The 25,903-nt window shown below is 49.3% G+C and overlaps 1 protein-coding gene across 1 annotated transcript in view; it reads left to right on the top strand.

Moving 5' to 3' along the window:
* FAM193A (family with sequence similarity 193 member A) overlaps nt 1–25,903 on the top strand; it is a 113,215-nt gene that overhangs the window by 70,593 nt on the left and 16,719 nt on the right. The window contains 8 exon segments of the mRNA XM_025887376.2: nt 496–747; nt 10,462–10,660; nt 11,649–11,921; nt 13,248–13,468; nt 13,470–13,531; nt 13,958–14,141; nt 15,049–15,279; nt 17,732–18,563. Coding sequence (XP_025743161.2) covers nt 496–747; nt 10,462–10,660; nt 11,649–11,921; nt 13,248–13,468; nt 13,470–13,531; nt 13,958–14,141; nt 15,049–15,279; nt 17,732–18,563 — 2,254 coding nt within the window.

The raw sequence follows: 25,903 nt of genomic DNA on the forward strand, positions 1-25,903 counted from the left end.
CAGTTTTACCCTTGTTTTGAGGGAGAGGAGCCACTGACTGCTTCATGTCACCCTCGATGAGTCCCGTCTCTGGTGCCTCTCACAGCATCTCCATGTAACCATCTCCATGTAACCACTCATGAGCTGCGTGACTCCGTGGAGCCCACACCAGAGCTCCGTCCTCCTCAGCCCAGCTCCCCCCTCCCGTCTGCCACCCTTGCCAGTCCCCTTGTTCCTGCACAAACAGGCACAGGCACAGATGGGTGTGGTTGCCACCTCAGTAGACACCTGGCCGGGGAGCGAGATGTGCATCTCTTCTGTCCGTCCCAGGCTCCTGGGATCCCTTCTATACTTTACAAGGAAGGCTCTGGACAACTCGAGGTGTCCCATGAGCCCTGTCCTCTTTGTAGTGGCCACGTAACTGCTCAGCAGAATGTGACTGACTTTAGTTTAATTCACACCATTCTTTGTTTCACTAAATAAGCGAGTGCTTTTTTTTTTCTTCTCTTCTTTTAGCCTGAACAAGCTCCGAACACTTGTGAATGTCATGTTTGTAAACAGGAAGCTTCCGGACTCACGGCATCAGCAATGACCGCAGGAGCCCTCCCCCCAGGCCATCAGTTCCTGAGCCCAGAGAAGCCCACCCACCCTGCTTTGCATCTTTACCCCCACATCCATGGACACGTGCCTCTGCACGCGGTCCCACACCTGCCCCGCCCTCTCATCCACCCCACCTTGTATACGGCGCCCCCCTTCACACACAGTAAGGTAAGTCAGGGCAGAGAGGGCCTGGAAGCTCACCTGTCACTAAGATCTTACAAGAAGTGCATATTGTAACAAACAAAAATCCATAAATTGGCAACTTGGATAGGACCAAGTCTACTCTTGATAGGAAGGTCTGCAGATGTCTCCTTTTACCATAATCTTAAGCTCTCAGAATTTTGAACCTTCACAGCTGTAAAAACAATCATGAAAGTCATGGTTTACTCCTTCAGAATTAACTAAAACATAAAGAGTTTTCCAAGTGATGGTGTAACGGGTTGTAGTTGGGGGAACTGCACACCCAGCTCTTCTGCTCACCCAGACACCAGTTCACTTCTTTCCTCATGGCCTCCTGGGGCCTGGCTCTTTTTCTTAATGTTGCCTGGGTAAGATGTGGTGAGTATGGCACGAGTCCTCTGACACTAGCCGGGCTCCATGGTGTCTGAAATGATTACGCTCTCTAAGCACGAAAACGAAGGGCTCGTCGAAATGCACAGGCTGAAAGGAGGAATCCTAAGCGTAATGGAGAGAAGGCCGCAAAGCCGTGCAGGCTGTTGGGAGGCGGCTGCCAGGCACAAAGGAAAGGGCCTCCCAGACCAGTCTGTTCAGAGAAGTGAGCATGTTGAAAAGGTTTGCTTTTTATGTAGTTCTTCTCAGAGAACCCCATGCTTATATTTTCGTAGCTTAAACTTTGCAGTGAAATTTTTAGTTTTCCCCAAACCCTACAGATTTATTATTTAAAACGGTGATTCTCAACTGGGAGGAGGACATGGGATGAAAGGGGCTTTTTCAGACTACAGGAACGTTTTCTTCCCCCAAGGGGCGTTTGCTGTGAAGTGGGATGTATATAGCCCATCAGTGGGCTTTGTTGTTTATTTGCTGGGGAGGGGCATCTAACCACTGATTTAGAATAGAGTAGAATCAGTTTGTCATGTTCTATTGCAATAAGTACTTGGTAACTGCCCACATTTATGCTTAAATTTTGTTAGATTGAATATATCTTCATGGTCGGCCTGGTCTCTATGGCCTCTTTCCCTCTGGGTGAATGTACGGGTGGGGAAGCTGTCCATTCTGAATACAACTGCTTTCTCCTCCCTGGGAGCCACCTCTAGGAGAGAGTACAGAATGTTGTTATAATGTCTTTGCTGGTAGAAACTATTCGAGAATCAGTTCCTAAGCATCTTTAAGTAAAGTAGTGAAATTGATTTTTCCAAAAGGCTATTGGGACACTCCAGTTAAAAACTGATTTTTTTTTCCCCCTGACTTTTGGCCTTTTCTCAGGATGTTATGGGTAGTCCATAAAAGGGTAAAGGAGAAGAAAAATATTTTGGGGGAATATCATCTGTATATAAAATCTATGTATTTAATACCTTCTAAACTTTAATCCAGTAGATAGATGTGGAGGATTCATGGGTAGAAAGGCAATGCAGAGAACAAGCTAGTTAAGCTTTTATTTCAGTCACTTTGCTGTTGATGTCAGGACTGTTCACTGATGCATTTATTTTATTTTATTTTGTAAGATTTTATTTATTTTTGCAAGAGAGAGCAGTGAGGAAGAGCAGAGGGAGAAGCAGGCTCACTGCTGAGCAGGGAGCCCAATGCTGGACTCAATCCCAGGACCCTGGGATCATGACTTGAACCAAAGGCAGACACTTAACTGACAGAGCCACCCCAGCACCCCACTGATGCATTTAAAATACATTAGCTAGATGCCACATTTATTTAGAAAAATGAGATGCATTTGGCAAAATACTTCATTTGAATCTCGTATAAAAATGTTTGTTTCTCTAGACAGGCTTGCACTGTTACTCGCCAGGTCTTCCAAAATTAGTTTGTGTTGAGTTAGTTTGACTTAGTTGGATACTGTGAATACATGGTATACCTGATGCATGGTGTGTTCACAACCCCATAGGAGTTGGGAGAAGCCCCTTCTAGAGAACACACACACTTGTTTTCAGTTATGTCAGAGCCGGCTTGTTCAGTGGGATCCCCCACATGTGGCTGGGAGGCAGAGCTGGGTGCTGAACGCCGAGGGCAGCCGTGCGTGTGGAGCTCGACTGCTTCCGTGTTTTTGTTCTCTAGGCCTTCCGGGATTTTTGCTCTGGTGAGGTGGCATTTGTTGCCTTTAGGACTGTATGTCATTGTAGTTCTAATTATTTTAATTCATACTCTGGCCATTGTGGGTAAATATTTAGTACTTAAAATGCTTGGGATGAATAGTATAGAAAAAAATTTTTTTGAACTTAGACTAACTTGAAGACCCTTTTTGTTTTCAAATGTCTTTGTACCAGTGATACATTTAATTTATATGTTGAGATACAAGTTATTTGAAAGTTAAAAGTAGTTACAGGAGAAAGATACAGTAACGAGATTCTAGACAAAAATTAAAACTGTATGGCAGGGAATTTTATTTGCAAATATTTGGGGATTTCTCGGCTGTCTTTTTGTTACTGATTTCTCCTGTAATTCCACTGTGGTCTGAGAGCAGACATTGTGTGACTTTTGTTCTTTTGGGTGTGTTAGTGTGCTCCGTCTTGGTGAGCGCGCCAGGCGAGCTTGAGAGTATGCGCACTTTGCTGCTGCTGGATGAAGCAGGCTAATACTCGTACGCCAGGTGCAGGTGACTTGACGGTGCTGCCGAGTCCAGCGATGTCCTTCCTGACCTGCTGCTGGATCTGCCCGCTCCTGACAGAGCGGTGTCGGAGACTCCAACTCCAACAGCAGACTCTGCTCCTCCTGCAGTCTTGTCAGTTTTTGTCTCACGCAGTTTGGCACCGTGTTGTTCGGTGCTTACATATTTAGAATTGTTATGCATTCCTGGGGAATTGACCCTTCTATCATTATGGAATGCCCTTCTTTATCACCGATAATCTTCCTTGCTCTGAGGTCTGATGTGTCTGAAATTAATGTAGCTGCTCCAGCTTTTCGTTAGCACTAGAACCGCATCTCTTTTTCCATCTCTTTACTTTTAACTTAAAGGGGACTTTATACTCCCAGTAGGTTTCTTGTAGACACTTCTAGGCGGGGCTTAGTTTCTTTTGAGTTTTTTTTAAAGATTTTTATTTATTTGACAGAGAGACGCAGCAAGAGAGAGAACACAAGCAGGGGGAGTGGGACAGGGAGAAGCAGGCTTCCCGCGGAGCAGGGAGCCCGATGCGGGGCTCGATCCCAGGACCCTGGGACCACGACCCGAGCTGAAGGCAGATGCTTCACCGACTGAGCCACTCAGGCGCCCCTTGTTTTTTTTAATATACTCTGATAATCTCTGTCTTCATTTTTATATTTAGACTAGCCACATTTAAAGTGATTTTTGATGTGTTTAGGTTAATAATAACCTTTGTTCTGTTTTCTGTTCATTACCAGAGGCTTCCTTTTTCTGCCTTCTCCACTTTTAGTCAAGCGTTTTCTGATTCTATTTTATCTCCTGTCTTTAGCATATTGGTTATACTTTAAAAAAGTGTTTTTAGCAGTTGCATTAGAATATGCATTTTAACTAACTTGAGTCCCCCTTCAGGTAACGGTGTTCTGCTTCATGTTAGTATGGGTACCTTTTCACAGAGAGTGTGACCTTGCTGCTGCTCTTCTCCTGTGTCTGTTCATTAGTGGCCCCAGTACATTGTTACTGCTCGCACTGCACACAGTTACCCTGTGGGTCTAGTAGTAGTCAGGAATAAGTCCACGTCACTCGCACTCATGCCTTCCCCATCGCCCTTCCTTTTTTCATGCAGATCCAGGTTTCTGACCTCTATCATTTTCCCACTGTCCAAAGAAAACATCCTCACGTTTCTTGCAGGGCAGGTCTGCTGGGGATGAGTTCCCTCAGTGTGTGTTTGTCTGAGGAGGTCTTTACTTCTCCTTCACCTTTGAAGGATAATTTCACTGGATGCAGAATTCTGGGTTGGTGGGGTTTTTTTCTTTCAACACTGTAAACAAATTTCACTCAATAATCTTAGTTGAATGGTTTCTGACCAGATGTCCTCTGTAATTCTTCAGGGCTACCCTCCCTCCCCCCTTCCCCCCAAGGCTGCTTTCAAGGGTTTTTGGGGGTTTTGTTGTTGTTGTTGTTTTGTCTTTGCTTTCCTGCATTTTTTTTATGAAATGCCTAAGTGTAGGTTTGGGAGTGTTTTTACCATTTGGTATTCTCTGAGCTTCCTAGATCTGTAGTTTGGTGTCTGTCATTAATTTTAGAAAGTTCTCAGCCAATATTCCTTCAAATATTTCTTCTTTCTTTTCTCTTTCTTCTCCTTCTGGTATTCCAGTTCCTCTTACTATCTTTTGAAATTGTCCCATACCTCTTGGATGTTTTGTCCTATTTTGTGTCCGTGGTGGTGGTTTTTTAGTTTTGGGTGTTTTTTTCTTTTAAATTCTCGTTTCTCTTTGCATTTCAGTTTGAGGAGTTTCTTTTGACATGTCTTGATGCTCACTGATTCTTGGCTGTGCCCCATCCACTGATGATTAGTTCATCAAAAGTGCTCTTTGTTTCTCTTACAGTGTTTTTATCTCTAGCTTTCTTTATTCGTTCTTAGAGAGTCCATCTCACTGCTCACGTTACCTGTTTGTTCTTGCACATTGTGTGCTGGTTTTTAAAAGATTTTATTTATTCATTTTACAGAGAGAGAGCAGGGGAGAGGGAGAGAGAATCTCAAGCAGCCTCCCTGCTGAGCGTGGAGCCCAACACAGGTTCCGATCCCACTACCTGGAGATCATGACCTGAGCTGAAACCAAGAGTCAGATGCTCAACCGACTGAGCTGCCCAGGCGCCCCCATTGTGTGCTTTTTCAAATGGAGCCCTCATCATCTTCGTCATTTTAAATCCCTGTCTGATGATGCTGAGCCCTTTTATCTTCGTTCCTCTCTTCTGCTGTGATGCTGTCTGCTCGCAGCCATCCTGCCCGCCCTGCTCTGCATCCTGAGCCTGTCTTCTCGCCCCTCACCCCTCGGTCTGTCCAGAGAGCCCCTTTTGCATCAGCCTTCCAGTTAAGCGACTCTGATGTGTCTCCCATGCCACTTAAGTTTGACTTTTTAATTCCAGCTGTGATTCTGATTTATAAGCTTTAATTAATTTATTTTTAATGTATATTAGCAACTTCTTGTGTTCTCTTATTCCTTGATCACATTTTCTTTCATCTTTTCTTTAAGCATTTTACACGTAGTTCTCTGTTTAAGTGAAACCTTGAGGATCTGAATCTGTTTTGTTGTTGTTGTTGTTGCTCCTTGTGAGTGTCTTGTTTCTTTGGATGTACAGTAATTTTTCACAAGGTCATGTTTTGTTCATCTTACTCTGTGAGAACCACAAAGCCCTCAGTAGGGGCTGAGGTACCAGTGTGGTGCTACCCCACCTGGGACCCTTGAACTCCTCCTGACAGTCTCCAGAAGGACCACGGAACTGCTGCCCCCCGTCACTGTGATGATGGTGTGTGCATCTTTAGGGCAGTCCTCCCTTCCCCACACCTCCGCCTGGCCCTGTTTTTCTCACCATGTTCTTCTGATCAGTTCTGTGAAAGATTTCCCTAGCTTTCACTAGGGCTCAGCACCTTGTTACAAAGGTGTTTGGTGCTGTTTTTCTAGGATCTAGAGTGTCATGTCCGCCTTCCTGGACAGAGCCCAAGCAGAGGGGGACCGCACAGCCTCAGAGGGAAGAGTATACATGAGCTGGCGGGCTGCGCCCCCACCCCCAGCCCTGCTCCTTCACAGGGCACGTTGCCAGCCACCGCCCTACATGGCCCAGGAGTGGAGGGCCGCGACTGCGGGGCCAGGTTCAGAAGCCCAGGGCTTCCAGCTCCAAGTGCTGTGTTGTTTCCATCTGGAAACCGCGTTCTGAAGCAGTCGTCACACTAGCAAAGGGCCTGGTAATGAAGGTAGAAAGATGGCTTGAACTCTCCACTGGGAGCATGAGTAGTAGTTGAAAATGGTCACCACATCCTGGCCCTCAGTGAGTTCCGGGTGAGTGGAGCCGGCAGAGTGGCTCCCGTGTGGCTCTGGGCCGTGTGCCTCTGCGCCTCCCTCATGGGGTGATTAAGGCCCGACCACTGCAGAAGTGACGAAGTCAGACATGGGGGGCAAGTCTCAGTTCAGGCTGGAGCTGGAGGGAGAAAAAAGCTCTGTGGGAAACAGGGACAGAAACAGACCACAGTTGGGGTCACGCTGATCTTAAGTCTGTATTTTGTTTTGGAGGCCGTTTCAGTTCTTCTGGCCTGAGAAATAGTAAGACCAAAACAACCGTGGTGCTTTTGCCTCTTTACTGTCTCTGGCAGGAATATTGAAGAACGTCGGAAGAAACAGAATAGTCACTCATCCAGCTTCCCGTTCCATGGGATGTGCCTGTTGGCAGCCCCTCTCACACGTGCGTGCAGTGACTCGGTCTTTTGCCCGCTTGGCTGTGTTTGGCAGCCGTGTTCACGGTGTCCAGGGTGGAGGTGGTTGGTGTGCGGTGGAGCCTGGCTCTCCCGGCTCCTGCATAGACACCGAAGGTGTTCAGAAGGCATCCGTTAGTGTGTATTTGTCTGAGCTCCTCTTTAAAGCAAAACTTTTACTTTCCTGTGAATCACTTTTGTCTCAAAGCGGAGAACCATTCAAAAACTTCCATGACATGAACCCATGTGGATTTGTATAGAGTGAAATAAATCTGTTCTAATTCAACAGCATTGTCCACGTGTTGAGAGACTAATTCTACGCCTAAATCGCTTGTGAGGCATGGCCCAGAATGGTCTCGTTGACAGGGGCCTATATTTTTCTAAAAGAAGCCCACACCTGTTGAGTCGAGTAACCATCTTGTGGGAAAGCATTCACATAAACGCTCCTTGCTTGTTACGGACCCACTGCTCCCTTGGTCTCTACAACTGGACCTGCTGTTCTGAGAAAATGGGCTTCTGAAGAAGTGTGTGAAGTGAATTTAAGTTACGTTTTCAGTATTACAGCTTTACAGCTGTGCTCCCTCATCCCTCTAAGTCTGTTCAGCCTTTATTGAACATCCAGTATGTGCCAGGCCCTGTGCTACATGCTAGCAAAATACAAACCAGGGAACCTTGGTTCCTGTTTTTAGGGATCTCGCAGTCTAATCAAGTCAGAACCTCAGAACGCCACAGTGTGCCTTAGGAGCAGCTGTCGCTGCAGAGTAGGGGAGTCACGCTGAAGAGGGAGGGTGGCTGAAAGAGCCTGTCGGGTGGCTTTGCAGAGGCGGTGATGCCGGGTCGGGCTCTGAAGGGTACGCACAAGCTCTCTGGACGCGTGCGGGTGGCCGGTCCCGGCTCTCAGCCAGGCTCCCTGGAGCTGAGGGCAGTCAGCTGGCAGCCCTGAGGTGGGAGGGCCTTGGGAAGCAGTGAGGCGCTTCGGAGCCCACTGTGCTTCAGCTGTGCAAGGCCCGCGAGGCTGGTTTCTGCCTGCTGGGTGTCTCTGCCCTCAGCGGAAGGTCTTCAACGCTGAGAATCCCTTCTCCTTAGTTGTCACTTACCATCGACTGCTCCGCAGCAAAGCAGCTCTTCGTTTGTCACTCCTTTGTGGAAACTGGTGTCTGTAGAAATACGGTTTTTTGGTTTCCTCACTGTTGCCCTGGGGCTCCCCTGCTGGAGCAACTAGATTAGGCTCCCGCCTCGATCCTGGGTGCACAGACCTCTGCTAGTTCCTGTCTCGTAGCCTGCGTGTCCACGCCGTTCTCACCCTCCGCCTCCCTGAGCCCGTTGAGGCCAGCAGGTGTGCTGAGCTGCCCGAGCGAGTGACCCCGCTTCCTCTCTGCACCCAGGACGGGCAGGGCGGGCTTGCTGTGTGTCTCGGGACGAGTCTCACAAAGTGGTGACGGTCCCCCTCAGCCTTCACTATGCTGCACACTTGAACCCATTGTCCAGTTTAAGTCTTACCACAACCCCTGGAGATCCGTATTTCCAAGTTACAGATGAGAAAACTAAAGCACAAAAAGATTGAGTAATTTGCCTGAGGTCACACAGCTAGTAAAACAGGGAGCTAGCGTCCAAACCCATCAGGCTGTGTGTCCCAAAGGCTGAGAACAGGACAGGTGTTCACATCCCGCTTTGTCACTGGCCACACCTCCCAGGGACTGTGGCCTCGGTCTCCTGCTCCGATAGTCCCAGCGATTGTCCTGACGGCCCCGGACCCCCCCTCGCTCCCCTACCACTGCCTCCTGTCTCTCAGGCCCTGGCTGACTGCTTCCTGTGCTGGCCTCTCCCCTCCAGGCCGAGGCTGGGCAGCGAGGCCTCTGATTCGGGCCCTGCAGCCTGTCCGGCTCGGTCCAGCTGTCCGTGGCGCCATCCCCCTTCCTCCCTGAGCTCTGCCCCAGCCAGCCTCTCAGGTTCTGCTCTTGGGAACCCTCCCCGAACTCTCCCAGTTGACTTCACGGCACTCGGGGCCCAGTCCTGTGTCCCCAAGGATGAGATTCCCAGGTGTTGTTCCCTGCACCAGGCCTGTAGCTTCTGCGGGCACTTGGGGGGGTGGGGGGGAGGCCCGTCGCAGTGGGTGCTGCTGGGAGGGGAAGATGTGTGCCCGCATCAACAAGTGCTGGGGGCAGCAGAGCCAGGACTCATTTGAGGGAAGGCAGATTTTCAACCAGCAGGCGACCAGTGAGTCTTGGATTATAACTGTGGTAAGTGCTAAGAGGGAAAATTGTGGATTTTAGGTGTGTTGAATGTAAAAGCCCACGTTGGTCTTGGGTGCTGGATGGTGAGGGCAGCGGTAGTGATGACTTCTTTGAGGCAGGGTCATTGAGGCTGAGGCCTGAAGGATGAATGTAAGTCAGCAAGGTTATGGACTGAGGTTAGGATGTTCTGGAAACTGGATACAGCACAAGGAAAGTTCAGGGTCAAGAAGGAGCTTGGATTTGAGGACCCAGGGAAATCCTGTGCCCAGAAGCTTGGGGAACAGGAGGGTCAGGGGTAGGTCAGGCCATGGGAAGGACTTTCAGTTTTATCTGAAGAGTGGTGGGAAGACATCGGTGCACCCCAAGCAAGGGAGTGACTCACTCTTACCGACCTCCCCAAAAGCTCACTCTGGCTGCTGTGAGGGAGAGGACTGGGAGGAGGCTGGCGTGAGCCGCGGGGTATGCAGGGCCTGTCTGTGCAGGCGGTGGAGGCCCGGGCTGGCAGTATGGGCCAATGGAGGGAGGGGCCCAGGACGCCTAGGCTGTGCAGGGGGCAGCCAGCAGCTAGTCACTCAGTGAATGTGTGGACCCAGCCACCCTCCCTTGGTGTCTTCAGACAGCAGTCTGCCCCAGCAGGGCCCAGGGGCTGCTTCCAGGCTCCAGTAAAATCCACAGTTCCTTAGACGTGCACGGCACTTGGCCCAGGTGTGAGACACAGTTTAAGAGCTTTACCATTTTTTATTAGTGATTCCAGAGTTGACTTTTTAGCAGTGATCTTTAGAATGTCAGATGAGACTAAGCTCTGGGAGCAAGTCGTACGCAGGCGAGCCACACGTAGACTGTGCCAAGCAAGGAATGCTGTAAGGTGCTGAGTTGTCTCAAGTCTGTTTGGTAGATGCCCTGTAGCATCAGCGGCTTTGAAAATGTACGCCTGGTTCACATGTGAGCAATCACACATAGTGTGACAGCCGAGCAAGTCCGCGCTCTGCGGGACGCATTCAGCCTGGGACGTCCGCCCACAGTGAGCGTGGCCCCACAGGGTTTTCAGTCATGGGTTGTCTTGTCTGTAGTTTAACTACATAGGTAAGCAGAATATGAATTTTGATAAGTGATTAGAACATTTTTTTTTGTAGGCTTTACCGCCAGCACCTGTTCAGAATCACACAAATAAGCATCAGGTATTCAATGCATCTCTTCAAGACCATATTTATCCAAGCTGTTTTGGGAATACTCCAGAGTGGAATAGTTCTAAATTTATAAGTCTTTGGGGATCAGAAGTGATGAATGATAAGAACTGGAATCCTGGCACTTTCTTGCCAGATACAATTTCTGGTAAGGAACTTGTTAAAACTTTCTTAAAGGTTTAAAATGACCTGAGCTGGGCGGATTGCTCTCTCTCTTACCGCGGTCCCCCAGTAGAAGCCCTAGGCTAGTCGGTCTCCCGCCTCCGCCACTCCTGGGAGCCTCCTCGGCCTCGTCCCGCTGCCCCAGCCACCCACGTCCACCGCCAGCCAAGTCCCACTGCCCGGACGGAGCAAAGCAAGGTGCTGGCACCCTGAGGCTGCTCCCGGCACAGCGGGCTCTCCGGGGCCCTGCGCACGGTGGATCTCCCCGTGCCCCAGCGCTGCTGAGCCTCTTGTCTCCAGACCTCGGTGTTCTGCCAGTGGTGCTCAGACAATGGTGGCAGCCACTCAGCCTAGTGTGCAGGGCCCTTGCAGCTATGCCACCGTCCACCTCAGTGCTGTGACTTCTGTTCCTTTTCTGGTGCTGGACTGACCTTACATGGGGTCTGTCCCCTCTAACAAGCTCCTTCCTCCCAGCTCTCGGCTGCCCAGGTACAGCTGTCATTTCAGGCGCAGGGAAAGGTGCACCTGAAGAGGGGCTGGTTGCACCCTTATCTCTGTCTTCACGTGGTTAGAGCCCACGGTGGCCCCACACCCACACCCTGCATGTGCTCAGAAAAGCAGGCTACACTTGACATCTGTGCTTGGAGTGGGTTACTAGCTGTGTGACCTTGGGCAAGTTGCTTAGCCTCTCTGAGCCTCAGTTTCTCTGTCTTCAGGATGGGACTAATAGTACCAAGCTCTGAAAGTAGCTTTAAGACAAGTAAAATCACTTTGGGAAGCACCTAGCACGGGATTGGCACATAGTAGGTGCTCAATACATTTTTTTTCCTGGAGAAAACCTGTTTGACCTGTATCCTCCCAGTGAAGTCCCAGCTTCGGTAGCAGCCCCAGTGTCAGGAGTTCAGTCAGCTGACGTCCCTTAGGTTTTAGCGACACATTCCTAGAAGCCTTACTTCTCCCATTCTTCTCTGAAGGGAGTGACATATTAGGACCAACACTCTCAGAAACAAGACCCGAAGCCCTTCCACCTCCGTCTAGCGGTGAAACACCTGTAGTTTCCGAGAGCAAGGAGAAAAAAAACGCCGCAAAAAAGAAATGCTTGTATAATTTCCAAGATGCTTTCATGGAAGCAAACAAAGTTGTGATGGCCACGTCGTCAGCCACCTCCTCCGTGTCCTGCACGGCCACCACGGTGCAGTCCAGCAACAGCCAGTTCAAAGTGTCGTCCAAGAGGCCTCCTTCCATAGGTAAGGCCCACCAGCTTGCGGGAACCCTCGGGGCTGCGCAGCGAGTCTGCCGCTTCCTCCGCAGCATCTCTGTGATCGCCTTGTCCTTGGCGTGGCTGGAGGCCTGGTGTAGTAATCAACGCTGGAGAATGCTCGCACACAGGCAGCACGTCCCCTGGGAGTCGGGCCCGAGTTGCACTGCCCCACGAACTTCCTCTGGGGCTTTGCCACGCTGGCTTGCCTTTCTTCTCAGGACCTGTCACTCTGTGAGAGGAAGAGGTCACTGCTCTCGGGGCACACGGAGGAATTCTTAGTCCTCTGAAAGCAGGGGCCTGGTGGAGAGTGAGCCGATGGGGCTGCTGGCCCGCCTGGGGTGCAGCCCCTGCCGCCACTTGCGTCTGTGGTGTGCAGGGGGTGTGGCTCCCCACGCTGGCATGAGCACAGGGAGCAGGGGTCTGGAAGCAGAGGTCAAAGGCACACAGGAGCTGGCTCTAAGGGCACTCACTAGCCAAAGTCAGGACAGTTGGAGCATCGGAAAGAATAACAGGATGGACGACAGCACACAGGGTCAAGAATCCCCTGGGTGTTAAGAAAGGAGATGGGGGGTAGGGAAGCTGCTCTGTGATAGACATGCCAGACAGAGAAGGCCACTGTGCAGCCAGCAGGGTGACCGTTGGTCCAGGTGAGCGTCCCCACTGGTCGTTGAGAACAGTGGATATCCGTTTGGGGAACGAGCAGCACCCGCAGGTGACTGGCGGATCACCTGCCCACGGAACAGATGTGGCCTCACCATCATGGAACAGACTCACATGATGAGGGGCCTCTTAGGCAGTCACACGGGAAGGATCCAACATACCCTTTGCAGGAGTCATGCCCAAAACGTCTTTGCTGACTCTGACGTAACACCGTAAGCCCAGACTGGTGGGCAGCTGTGCTCAGCTGAGGTGATGTCAGTGTTACCGAAGGAAAAGGGTCAGAAGAGGCCGGGTTGGGGAGGAGTTACAGGGGCTGTGCGGGGGACGGGGTGGGAATGTCACGTGGACGGCACACATCCTGGATGCGGTCACACAGTGAAGTGTCGGGACCCCTGGGGCTCGTGCTGAGGTGTTCAGGGTGAGTGCAGCCTCCAGATGTTAGGCCAGAAAAGTGTGTGTGTGAGAAAGAAACATGACAAAATGTTAAATAGCAGTGAATCCAGGTGAGGGGTATATATGGGGCTTCTTTGTGCTGTTCCTTCAAAATTTGTGTAGCTTTGAACATCTTCACACGAAGAGGTAGAGAAAGCTTTAGTGAAGAGAAGCTAATGCAGCTCCACTGTCAGTGACCCTTCTGCGTCTCCGCGTGCAGGTGAGGTGTTCCACGGTGTCAACAAGGAGGACCACAGACACGCGGTGCCGGCCGCCCCGAGGAACAGCCCCACAGCCTTGGCGCCACTTCCCGCCCTCGCCCCTGCCGCGCTCGCCCCGGCCTCCTCGCCTCACCTCGCAAGTCTTGCAGCCCCGTCCTTCCCCAGCACTGCTGCCCCGTCCCCCGGGTTTGTGGAGCCGCGCAAGAGCTTCTGTCCTGCTCCGGGAGCGCCCCCGCCCCCCCGCAACCGATGGCTCCATCAGCGCTCCCCCCAGCGTCTGCAGGTGAGCCTGGTTCCCGCTGGTGCCGGAGTCAGGGAGCCATGTGCAGCCCGGCAAGCCAGGGAAGGGCAGAGGCCGCGGGTCGTGGGGAGGACACTGGTCGCACCTCTCGTCCTCAGGCCGGGGCCACCACGGGTGGGTGCAGCAGACCACCACCTCACCACTGGCAGCATGGGGGGGACGGGGGCTGGGTGTTTAAGTTGCATCTGTTCTGTGTTGAGTAAAGAACCATACAAGCATTCAACAGCTTGTTTTAAAAAGACGGTTTTTGTTACCTTCGAATTTGCCTCTTTGAAGCCACGACGCGGCGGGAGGGACAGTGGAGAGACTGTGTGCCCTCCGAGCCCCCGCGCCTGCGCATGGCACCTCCCCCGTGGGCCTCCCAGGGTGGGGTAGCTGCGCGTAACCGGCCCGTGTGTGGTTCTGCAGCGACCCCGACTGTGAGGGCCACCGCTGCGAAAACGGCGTGTATGACCCGCAGCAGGACGACGGGGACGAGAGCGCCGACGAGGACAGCTGTTCTGAGCACAGCTCCAGCACGTCTACCTCCACCAACCAGAAGGAGGGCAAGTACTGTGACTGCTGCTACTGCGAGTTCTTCGGGCACGGCGGGGTAAGTGCCGGGCGCCGCGGCCCAGGCGGCACCCGCGGTGCGCCGTCCGGGGTGTCGAGCCCCATGCACAGTGCGCTTAAGGTCACGGTGCGGTCTGGTGCTTCTGCTAAAGAAATAATGGAAAACATCTGCCCAGAGACCTGCCTACAAGGATTTCGTGTCTGCAGGTTTGCATTTGTTTGTGAGCCGGGGGCCGTCTGAACAGCCAGCCGTGGGAATCGCTGGGTCCAGACCCTGCGCGGCCATGCGGTGGGGCGCTCGCTGCGCGGCGTGCACCAGGGGGCCCCGAACGGTCTGTCCGTAGGAGCAGGTGGTGGCCGTGGGGCCCCGGGGCAGGCGGGGCGGGTGGGGCAGGCGGGGGGTGGGGGCTGGCCATTGCTCTTTCTCTACTTCTGTTCTGTCTGCGTTGGCTGGACGTGTGCACACACGTGTCCAGTGTCAGGAAGCAATGTTGGCAGTGGGGTAGAGGGCAGTTTTCTTTTTCCCTTTTGGCACTGAACAAGAAACCCACAAAGGGATGGAAAGATGCTGCAAACGCATTTATTGACACGAAAAGATCATCACACTATAATATGTACAGAGTAGGTTAATTCGTATGTGTGTTTTTTTTTTTCTTTTTTGGTTTAAAAATGTCCATTTGTGTACATAGTTGTACATGTTTTACCATAGTTTTTGTGAACACGTAAAGGTTGAGGGGTCAGTGCCAGAACTAATCTTCGGGTCACTCTGGGACAGCTTTTCCTTGTTGGTGCCACTTGTTTGTTTTCCTTATTTTTCACCACGAACTGTGTATTACTGGAGTAATAAGAAAACTTTCATCTTTAGAGATAGGTTCTGAAATTTGCAATATGCAGCATCATTAAAACTTGAAGCTTCATTCAGCCACGCTCTCCTTTAACTGCCTTAGCCTCCAGCTGCGCCGACAAGTAGAAATTACGCAGAGATGAGGGAGAAGCTCCGTTTGCGGCTGACCAAGAGGAAAGAAGAGCAGCCTAAAAAGGCGGACCAGCTCTCGGACAGAGAGAGTGTGGTTGACCATCGAAGGGTGGAAGACTTGCTACAGTTCATAAACAGCTCAGAGACCAAGCCCGTGAGCAGCACTCGAGCCGCCAAGCGAGCCAGACACAAGCAGAGGAAGGTAAACCATGTGCCGGCGCAGTGTTGCTCGAGGGTGGCCCGTGGAGCCGGGCTGGCTGCAGTGGGCCTCGGGGCCACGTGCCCACGCTGCGGCCATGAGGGCCCCTGACCGTCTCGGTCTCTGTGGCCTGAGCCGGAGCTGGTCAGAAGCCCCAGGTTGTGTTTTCAGGACTCGGCTTTTCCCTTTTGTGTCACGGGTTTGTTGATGGATCTAAAGCCTTTGGGTCCCTGTGGCCCGCGTGGGTGTGCCACAGCAGGCCTCTGCCTGAAAGAAGAGCCTTCTCTCCCAGGGAGGTTGAGGACGGAGCCCCTGGCAGGGAGGGAATAGAAGGGGGTCACTGTGGGCTCCTGGGCTCTTGGAGACTGTGGGAAAAGAAGTTATTTCGACACGAGGCTGGGACAGGGCCTTTGCCTCAGCGACATCCTTAGGACATAGTCTGAGTGCTCCCCATGCCCCGCTCCTTGTCCCCCAACTGGCAAAGGAGAGTCAGGCAGAGCCATCCCAGAAGAGGGTGGGCACGCACGTTGGCGTGAAGGGTCAGAGAGTAAGACGCACAGCCGTTGTGGGCTGCCCCGGGCACCTCGCCTTGTGGCGTGGGCCACACCGAGGTCAGCATCTACCAAGACTAGGCAGCTCGGCCCGGCGGCGAATGTAGCATGCAGAGGCTGTCCGCTAGCAGGTGAGACACAGCGCTCTTCGTGTTCCGGCTCCGGGTGAGGGGGCGGAGAGTGTCTGCTCTTCGGCGCCCCGGGGCTGCTTTTAGCTTCCTAAAGAGCCAGGCCGCGGCAGGCAGACCCAGGCTGCGCACAGACGGGGGCCTGCAAGGCCGACGGGGGCTCTGACGGCAGGACAGGTGGCTTGGGGAAGAGGCGAGGCCCCCGCGAGGCCCAGCAGAGATGGAGCGGGCGGACACTCCCAGAGCGGGCAGGGGATGGTGCCTCCACCTGTAGCTGCTTACGATGTGGAGACAGTTGTGATTGGATCGCCAGGAGCCCTGCTTGTACCTCACGCTCCTAATCGTGGGCTTTGAGGAGATAGGGGTCTGCCCAGCCCCATTAGAGGGGGGCACTGAGAACTGTTCTCCATTTGGGTGTTAGGTTAGGGCCCCCTCACCCCGTGCGCTCGGTAACCTGCACCCCATCTCCGTAGAGCGTCTGGTTGATGGGCTGGTTGTTGATAGGAAGGCACCACATACCTGCTTGTGGGTTCCCTATAGCTTCTGTTCTGGGGCGGGTTTGCTCCCGACCTGTGCTGTGGGAGACACTCTGCTCACTAGACACTGGACACAGGGGCCACTCCAGGAGTCTGCCTCCAAGGCTTTGCTTTGAACACACGGAAAAAGGATTTTGAGTAAGTTTTACTTGAATTGTTAAGTTAAATTTTTAAAACATCTGCCATTAAATTTTTAACAATTTATATTTAAGTTCTTCAAAATGACACTTTTTTTAAAATATTGTTTACTGAGTGTTGTGAACAATAATTAAAATCTGGAAGGACTTTTATTTTTTTAATTGTATTTTGTTTTATTTTTGGAAGGACTTTTAAATGCAAAATGTATTTGCCAAAGTCTTTTACTGGAGGAGCTCAGGGATGCAAAGAGTCAGGCACTCTTTACAGCCTTCATTTGTTTTCTAAGCAAAAAGAATAGTTTCCATGGAGGCTCCTGGACTAGGCATCACCGGTGAAGTCCAGTCTTCACTTGGACTGAAGTTAACTTAGTGCCAAGCTGGAGGGCAGAAGTAGCCAGTACCTGTTTGCTGTGTGATGTGGAACGTATCAGAATGCCACTTGCTCTGTCACGCTGGTGGAAGTATCTTGGGAGTTTGGTTTGTCTGCCAGGCTGGGAAAAAGGCATTTCAGGTTTTGAGTACACACTTTCAAAGTGTCTTGTCGATGTGCGCGTGAAGGCCCCAGCCTCGCCTGGAGAGGTGGCGCGCCGGCAGCTGGCTGGTGGTGTCATCCGGCTGCCACACACACGGGAGGCTGGCACAGCAGCTGCTCTGACCTTGCTTTATTTTATTTATTTTTTAAGCAGGCTCCACGCCCAGCGCGGAGCCCAGTGCGGGGCTTGAACTCACGACTGTGAGATTGAGACCTGAGCCGAGATCAAGAGTCGGATGCTGAACTGGCTGAGCCACCCCGGCGCCCCTGGCCTTGTTTTAAAGAAGTGCTTAGTCACTAGGACAAAGGCTATAAAGAAGATTCTGTTAAGCACTGCCCCTCCCCCCCGCCACAACCAATAAAGTAATAAATACATACCTTAGTAGAAAGATTAAATCTAATAATCTCGGAGAGTAAAATGATTTGGGTCAGGTATGTTTTAAGCTGTTTGGCTTATTATGACCTGTTTCAGGGTTTATGTTCTTACTATATGATTTGTTTTTATTTTTTTAATGTCTTAACGAAGAACACTTCCTGTTTTCTTAAGTTGCTGCTTCTTCTCGCATCACAGCTGGAGGAGAAAGCTCGCCTGGAAGCAGAGGCCCGGGCCCGGGAGCACCTGCACCTCCGCGAGGAGCAGCGACGGCAGCAGGAGGAGGAGGAGTTTCAGCGGCTCCAGGAGCTTCAGAAGCTGAGGGCTGCGAAAAAGAAGAAGAAGGAGAGGCCGAGTAAAGACTGTCCCAAGCTGGACATGCTTGCTAGAAACTTCCAGGCAGCAGCCGGGTCCGTACCCAACTCTGAAAACATGCACAATGGCTCACTAGAGCAACTGGAAGAACCAGAAACCTCCTCTCACTCTCCTTCCAGACATGGGGACCACACGGAGCCCAGGCCAGGGCCGGCGGCCAGCGGGGATGCTGCCAGCCCCGCGGACTCCAGAGACTCCACGCTCCTCCTCCCAAAGGAGGCCAGTGCGAAGCGGCAGGAGCCACTGTCTTTTCTCCTTGACATAATGCAGCACCACAAGGAGGGGAACGGCAAGCAGAAGCTCAAACAGACCAGCAAGGCCAGCAGCGAGCTGCTGAGGAAGCCAGCCGAGCCCCCCAAAGCCTCCGAGGGCCAGCCCCGACCCCGGCCCCAGACCGAGTCAAAGGCAAAAGTGCTTGACTTCACTTCCCTGGCGGAGCACAAAAGGGAGGACAGAAAGGTGAACAGTAACAACAATAACAAAAAGCAGCTGAACCACGTCAAGGAAGAGAGGTTGAATCCGGCCCCCCCAGAGCCTGCCTCCCCCAGTGAGCACCCTCAGGACAGCAAGCTGGTGCTGGCGGACTCTCCGCAGCCTAAGGGCAAGAGCAAGAAAAATAGGAAGAAGAAAGGAGACAGAGTCAGCAGTTCAATCGGTAAATAGGGAGCAGTGGGGAGTGTGGCCGGTGCCCGTGGTGCCCCTGTCGACTGGGGTGCTGGCTTGGGGCTACTTGTGGCTTTGCCACAGCAGGGAGACACAGATAGCCATTGTTGTTCCGTGTTGTTGTTTTGAAATAATTATAGTACAAAGAATTCCTCTGCGGCTCGCTCCGATTCCCCAGACTCAGTGTGTGTACCACATCTGCGCTCTCTTTCTCCCTCTTTTATTGTTTTCCTGAGGCAAAGGAGAGTAATTTCAGACATGAGGCCCCTTTGCCCTTAAATACTTCACTGTATATTTCCTCAAAACAAGGATACTCTCTTACAAAACCACAAATACAGTTATCAGAATTAAGAAATTAGTACTGATACCATAGCATGATCCTAATTGTAGACCCTACTGCTATTTCTGCAGCCATCCCTTTAATTTCCTTTATAGAAAGAAAAAAAAAGTTAGTTTTTCCTGACACAGGATCCAGTCCAGGTCACATGTTATATCTCCTTAATTTCCTTTAATGAATCGGTTCCTCAGTTTCTCATGACCTTAACATTTTTAAAGAGTCAGTCCATTTATTTTTTTAGAATAATTTATTATTTGGAATAATTTCAGTTTGATTTTGTGTGCCATTTCTTGATGATCAGATTCAGAGTATGTGTTTTGGGCAGTGGTGCCGTGGAAGTGGTGGGTCCTTGCTGGTGCCCTCTATGTGGGGCACGGTGTCTGGTGACGGGGACTCAGCCTCCCCTGCTGCTGGTAACATCACTGGCAAGTCCTGCCCGAAATGGTTGTTCCTCCATTGTTTGCCACGTGGTGATTTTTCTAACATTATTATTCCTTGGACAGTTCTTATTTGGTGCTTGCCTTCCCCCCGCCCCATGTATGGCTTTCATTCGTTCAGTTATTTAGATCAGGGTGGGTTCGTAGAGTCTTACTTTGTACTATAGACCATAGGCCTTTACTAACACTACTTATTTTGGTCCTCTGGCTGTCCCAGATGCAGTCGGTGCCCCCTCAGATGGTCCCTCGACCCCATCACTCTTGGGGCACTTGCTTACTTTCCTGCACAGTGAGATGTTCCGGGCTTATCTTGTACTTTCCCTGTCTCAGCCCTGAAGCTGCCGTTTTCCAGGGAGCCCTGGTTCTTTTTAGAGGAGTTTAGAAACCCAGATCCGGGTGCTGCTGCTTGCTGTGTGGTTTTGCTGCTAGACCCTTTCCACTGACACAGCCGGGAGGGGGGGAGGGGGGCGCATACGCAGCCTCCATGAGCATCTCATGTAGTTTCTGTTCACACCGAGGGCTTCGGTGGCGCTCCCCCTCGCCTCTCCGCCTGCACAGCGCTGTGCGCAGTGTTTGACTAACGGAACGCACGAAAAGTAGGTTCAAAATTGCTCACCACCACCACCCCCACCACCCCCCCCCCACCCCGTGAAAAGTCTCCAGGCTGAGGGCACGCGGGCTGGGGCTGGAGCGCAGCGGCGGGGAGGTGCCGGGAGGGGCGCCCGCACGGTCTGGTGCAGCTGCCGCTCTAGGCGCCTTTGTTTGTGTTCGGTTCCCTCCGCGTTGGTTTCCCCACCCCCAAGCCTGGTTCTCCCTTTTCCACTTCACTTCCGCCCACTCCCTGTAGGTGACGACTCGGTTTCTTTCTTTTCTTTTTTACACAGAAGGTAACTCCTAGAGATCTTCTTTTGCCCCTTGCTTGCCCCTCCCGCCAACTGAACACGTTCGGGAAAGCGCGGAGCGCGAGGGGTTCACAGAGCTCCTCCGCGCCGGGCTTGTGGCTGTCCGCGGGGCCGCCCTGGGCGCTGTTTCTTGCCAAGGACTCCCAAGAAGGCGGAGTGCCGAGTCAGGAGGCGGGGCGGGGACCGGCTCATCCGGCTGGTGACTTGAGCCAAGACAGGAGGTGATGTCAGTCCCCAGAGGAGCTTTCATGTGCATTTTCTCTAATTGCAGTGAGGTTATATTTTTAAGCATTGTTTGCCTCTTTTTCGTGAATTTTCTATTCACATTTTCTTCTTGGTTTTAAATTACGTTTTTGGTCTTTTTCCTTGCATTTTTAAGAGTCTTTCATATATTAGGAATATTAATTGGCCTTCTTTCTACCTACATCACAGGCTGCAGATACATACTCCTTTGGACTGTGTCTGTGATGCTTGCCAGCCATGCAGTAGTTTTCTTTTTCAGTTTTAGATAGTCATTTCATTGATCTTTTAGTGCCTCTGGATTTTAAAGTGGTCGGAAAGTGTTACTCTAACGCTAAGGTGGAAGAGGAATGTGCCGGTGCCTTCCGGGATTTCTGTAGCCCCACCTTTCTCATTTAGCCCCTGGTACATTTGGAGATTTTTCGTGGGTATCATGTGAGCCATGGGTCCGGTATTCTCTCTTCTTAAGGGGTTAGCCCACTGGCCCAGCACCAGTTACTAAAAATTCATCTTGCCCCGTGATTCAGGGTGCCTCCTTTGTGCCAAACTAAATTTCCCTGTGTCCTTGATCTACTCAAGAATTTCTGTTCTTTTCCTCCTCGCCTCTTCCTGAGCCCTTGCTGCACTGAGTTAGTTACGTCGGGAGCTCCATGTGTTCAGCGAGGCCTCGCCTCCCGGCTGTTTTCCACTGCCGTCCCAGCTCTTCTTGCATGTCTGTGCTTCTGTACGAACTTTAGTGCCCGCGTGCCAGAGCCATAGTGTCTCTGTTGGGGTTGCATTACATTTACAAATTAATTTAGGGAGAATTTATATCTTTATGTTGATTGTCCTTTCCAGAAATAGGAGTGTTTCTCCATTTGTTCAAGTCTACTTTTGTGACTTTTAGGAATGTTTTAAATTTTCTCTCATAGAAAGAGAGAAATGGAAGTTGGTCTATTTGGTATTTCTGTTTCTAATGAGGTTAATTTTAGTAAACTATATTTCCATAGTAAATTATTCTTTTAGCTAGATTTTCCAACTTACTTACCTAGATGTCTGAAACTACATAGTTTTTAAAAATATTTTTCAATGGCTATTTTCTTTTTTAACAATTTTAATTTAAATTCTATTAATGTATAATATATTATTGGTTTCAGAGGTACAGGCCTATGATTCATCAGTCTTATATAATACCCAGTGCTCATTGCATCACATGGCTTTCCTCTCTTCCCCTATGATCCTCTCTTTGTTTCTTATATTCCACATGTCAGTGAGATTATATGATAATTGTTTTTCTTTGGTTGACTTATTTCGCTTAGCACAATGTCCTTTAATTCCATCCACATCATTCAAATGGCAAGATTTCTTTTTTTTGATGGCTGTGTAATATTCCATTGTATATATATACACCACATCTTCTTTATCCATTCATTTGTCAATGGACACCTATTGTGGACATTACTGCTATAAACATTGGGGTGCATGTGCCCCTTTGGATCACTGTATTTGTGTCTTTGGGGTAAATACCCAGTAGTGCAGTTGCTGGGTCGTATGGTAGCTCTTATTTTCAACTTTTTGAGGAACCTCCATACCGTGTTCCAGAGTAGCTGCACCAGCTTGCATTCCCACCAACAGTGTAGGAGGGTTCCGCCTTCTCTGCATCCTCGCCAACATCTGTCGTTCCCTGACTTGTTAATTTTAGCCATTCTGACTGGTGTGAAGTGGTATCTCATTGAGGTTTTGATTTGGATTTCCCTTCTGCCGAGCGATGTTTAGCACTTTTTCATGTGTCTGTTGGCCGTTTGGATGTCTTCTTTGGAGAAATGTCTGTTCATGTCTTCTGCCCATTTCTTGATTGGATTATTTGTTCTTTGGGCATTGAATTTGATAAGGTCTTCATAGATTTTGGATACTAGCCCTTTATCTGATATGTCATTTGCATATATCTTCTCTCATTCTGTCGTTTGTCTTTGGTTTTGTTGACTGTTTCCTTTGCTGTGCAAAAGCTGTTTATCTTAATGAAGTCCCAATAGTTTATTTTTGCCTTTGTTTCCCTTGCCTTTGGCGATGTTTCTAGGAAGAAGTTGCTGCGGGTGAGGTCAAAGAGGTTGCTGCCTGTGTTCTCCTTTAGGATTTTGATGGACTCCTGTCTCACGTTTAGGTCTTTCAACCATTTGGAGTCTATTTTTGTGTGTGGTGTAAGGAAATGGTCCAGTTTCATTCTTCTGCATGGGGCTGTCCAATTTTCCCAACACCATTTGTTGAAGAGACTGGTTTTTTTCCATTGGACATTCTTTCCTGCTTTGTTGAAGATTAGTTGACCATAGAGTTGAGGGTCCATTTCTGGGTTTCCTATTCCTTTCCATTGATCTGTGTGTTTTTGTGCCAGTACCATACTGTCCTGATGATTACAGCTTTGTAATAGAGCTGGAAGTCCGGGATTGTGATGCCACCAGCTTTGGCTTTCTTTTTTCAACATTCCTTTGGCTACTTGGGGTCTTTTCTGGTTCTGTACAAATTTTAGGATTATTTGCTCCAGTTTTGTGAAAAAAGTGGATGGTATTTTGATAGGGATTGCATTGAATGTGTAGTTTGCTCTAGGTAGCATAGATATTTTACGGTATTCTTCCAATCCGTGAGCATGGGATGTTTTTCCATTTCTTTGTGTCTTCCTCAGTTTCTTTCATGAGTGTCCTATAGTTTTCTGAGTACAGATTCTTTGCCTCTTTGGTTAGATTTATTCCTAGGTATCTTACGGTTTTGGGTGCAATTGTAAATGAGATCGACTCCTTAATTTCACTCTCTTCTCATTGTTAGTGTTATAGGATGCAGCTGATTTCTATGCATTGACTTTATATCCTCCCACTTTGCTGAATTCTTGTATGAGTTTTAGCAGTTTTGGGGGTGGAGACTTTTGAGTTTTCCACACAGAGTATATCATCTGCGAAGTGTGAGAGTTTGACTTCTTTGCCAATTCAGATGCCTTTTATTTCTTTTTGTTATCTGATTGCTGCGGCTAGGACTTCTAGTAGTATGTTGAACAATAACGGTGAGAGTGGACATCCCTGCTGTGTTCCTGACCTTAGGGGAAAAGGCTGTGGGCTTTTCATATATAGCGTTTATGATACTGAGGTATGTTCCCTCTATCCCACACCATGAAGAGTTTTAATCAAGAAAGGATCCTGTCCTTAGTCAAATGCTTTTCCTGTCTTTTGAGAGGATCTCTTGAGAGGATCATACGGTTCTTGTCCTTTTATATATGTAGTATATCACATTGATTGGTTTGCGGATTCTGAGCCAACCTTGCAGCCCAGGAATAAATCGCACTTGGTTGTGGTGATTAATCCTTTTAATGTACTGTTGGATCCTACTGGCTAGATTTTGGGGAGAATTTTTGCATCCATGTTCATCAGGGATATTGGTCTGTAATTCTCCTTTTTGGTGGGGTCTTTGTCCCGTTTTGGGATCAAGGTAATGCTGGCCTCATAGAAAGAGTTTGGAAGTTTTCCTTCCATTTCTGTTTTTTTGGAACAGTTTCAGAAGAATAGGTATTAATTCTTCTTTAAATGTTTGGTAGAATTCCCCTGGGAAGCCATCTGACCCTGGGCTCTTGTTGGGAGATTTTTAATGACTGCTTCAGTTTCTTTGCTGGTTACAGGTCTGTTCAGGTTTTCTCTTTCTTCCTGTTTCAGTTTTGGTAGCTTATACATCTCTAGGAATGCATCCATATCTTCCACATTGCCTAATTTGTTGGCATATAGTTGCCCATAATATGCCCTTATAATTGTTTGTATTTCTTCAGTGTTGGTTGTGATCTCTCCTCTTTCACTCATGATTTTATCTATTTGGGTCCTTTCTCTCTTCTTTTTGATAAGTCTGGCCAGGGGTTTATCGATCTTATTAATTCTTTCAAAGAACCAGCTCCAAGTTTTGTTGATCTGTTCTGTTCTTTTGGTTTCTATTTCATTGATTTCTGCTCGGATCTTTATTATTTCTCTTCTCCTGCTTGGTTTAGGCTTTATTTGCTCTTCTTTCTCCAGCTCCTTTAGGTGTAAGGTTAGGTTGTGTATTTGAGACCTTTCTTGTTTCTTGAGAAAGGCTTATATTGCTATATACTTCCCTCTTAGGACCTCCTTTGCTGCATCCCAAAGATTTTTTTTTTTTTTTAAGATTTTATTTATTTGACAGAGACACAGTGAGAGAGGGAACACAAGCAGGGGGAGTGGGAGAGGGAGAAGCAGGCTTCCCATGGAGCAGGGAGCCCGACGCAGGGCTCTATCCCAGGACCCTAGGGTCATGACCTGAGCCGAAGGCAGACGCTTAACGACTGAGCTACCCAGGCGCCCCATCCCAAAGATTTTGAACAGTTGTGTTTTCATTTTCATTTGTTGCCATGAATTTTTTAAACCTTTAATTTCCTGGTTGACCCATCCATGCTTTAGTAGCCTCCATGTATTTTAGCCTCCATGTATTTGAGTTCTTTCCAAATTTCCTCTTGTGATTGAATTCCAATTCCACAAAGCATTGTGGTCCGAAAATATGCAGGAAACAATCCCAGTATTTGGTACCGGTTGAGACCTGATTTCTGACCCAGGATGTGATCCATTCTGGAGAATGTTCCTTGTGCACTTGAGAAGAATGTGTATTCTCTTGCTTTGGGGTGGAATGTTCTGAATATATCTGTGAAGTCCATTTGGTCCAGTGTGTCATTTAAAGTCTTTATTTCCTTGTTGATCTTTTGCTTAGATGATCTGTCCATTGCAGTGAGGGGGGTGTTAAAAGTCCACTACTATTATTGTATTATTGTTGATGTATTTCTTTGATTTTGTTATGAATTGGCTGCTCCCATGTTAGGGGCATAAATATTTACAGTTGTTAGATCTTCTTGTTGGATAGACCCTTGAATTATTATATAGTGTCCTTCCTCATCTCTGATTATGGTCTTTGATTTAAAATTTGATTTGTCTGTTATAAGGATTGCCATCCCAGCTTTCTTTTGATGTCCATTCGCATGATAAATGGCTTTCCACCCCCTCACTTTAAATCTAGAGGTGTCTTTCAGTCTAAAATGAGTCTCTTGCAGACAACATATCGATGGGTCTTGTTTTTTGTTGTTCTTGTTCTTGTTTTATCCAATCTGATACCCTGTGTCTTTTGATTGGGACATTTAGCCCATTTATGTGCAGAGTAATTATTGAAAGATACAAATTTAGTACCATTGTATTACCTGTAAAGTGACTGATAATTTATATTGTCTCTGTTTCTTTCTGGTCTGTGTTACTTTGGGGCTTTCTCTTTGCTTAGAGGACCCCTTTTAATATTTCTTGTAGGGCTGGTTTGGTGATCACAAATTCTTTTAGTTTCTGTTTGTCCTGGAAGCTTTTTTCCCTCCTATTTTGAATGACATCCTAGCTGGATAAAGTATTCTTGGCTGCAT

The sequence above is a fragment of the Callorhinus ursinus genome, unplaced genomic scaffold (genome assembly GCF_003265705.2).
Source record: "Callorhinus ursinus isolate GAN/ISIS: 27379988/994484 unplaced genomic scaffold, GSC_fseal_2.0 scaffold4, whole genome shotgun sequence".
Classification (NCBI taxonomy): Eukaryota; Metazoa; Chordata; class Mammalia; order Carnivora; family Otariidae; genus Callorhinus; species Callorhinus ursinus.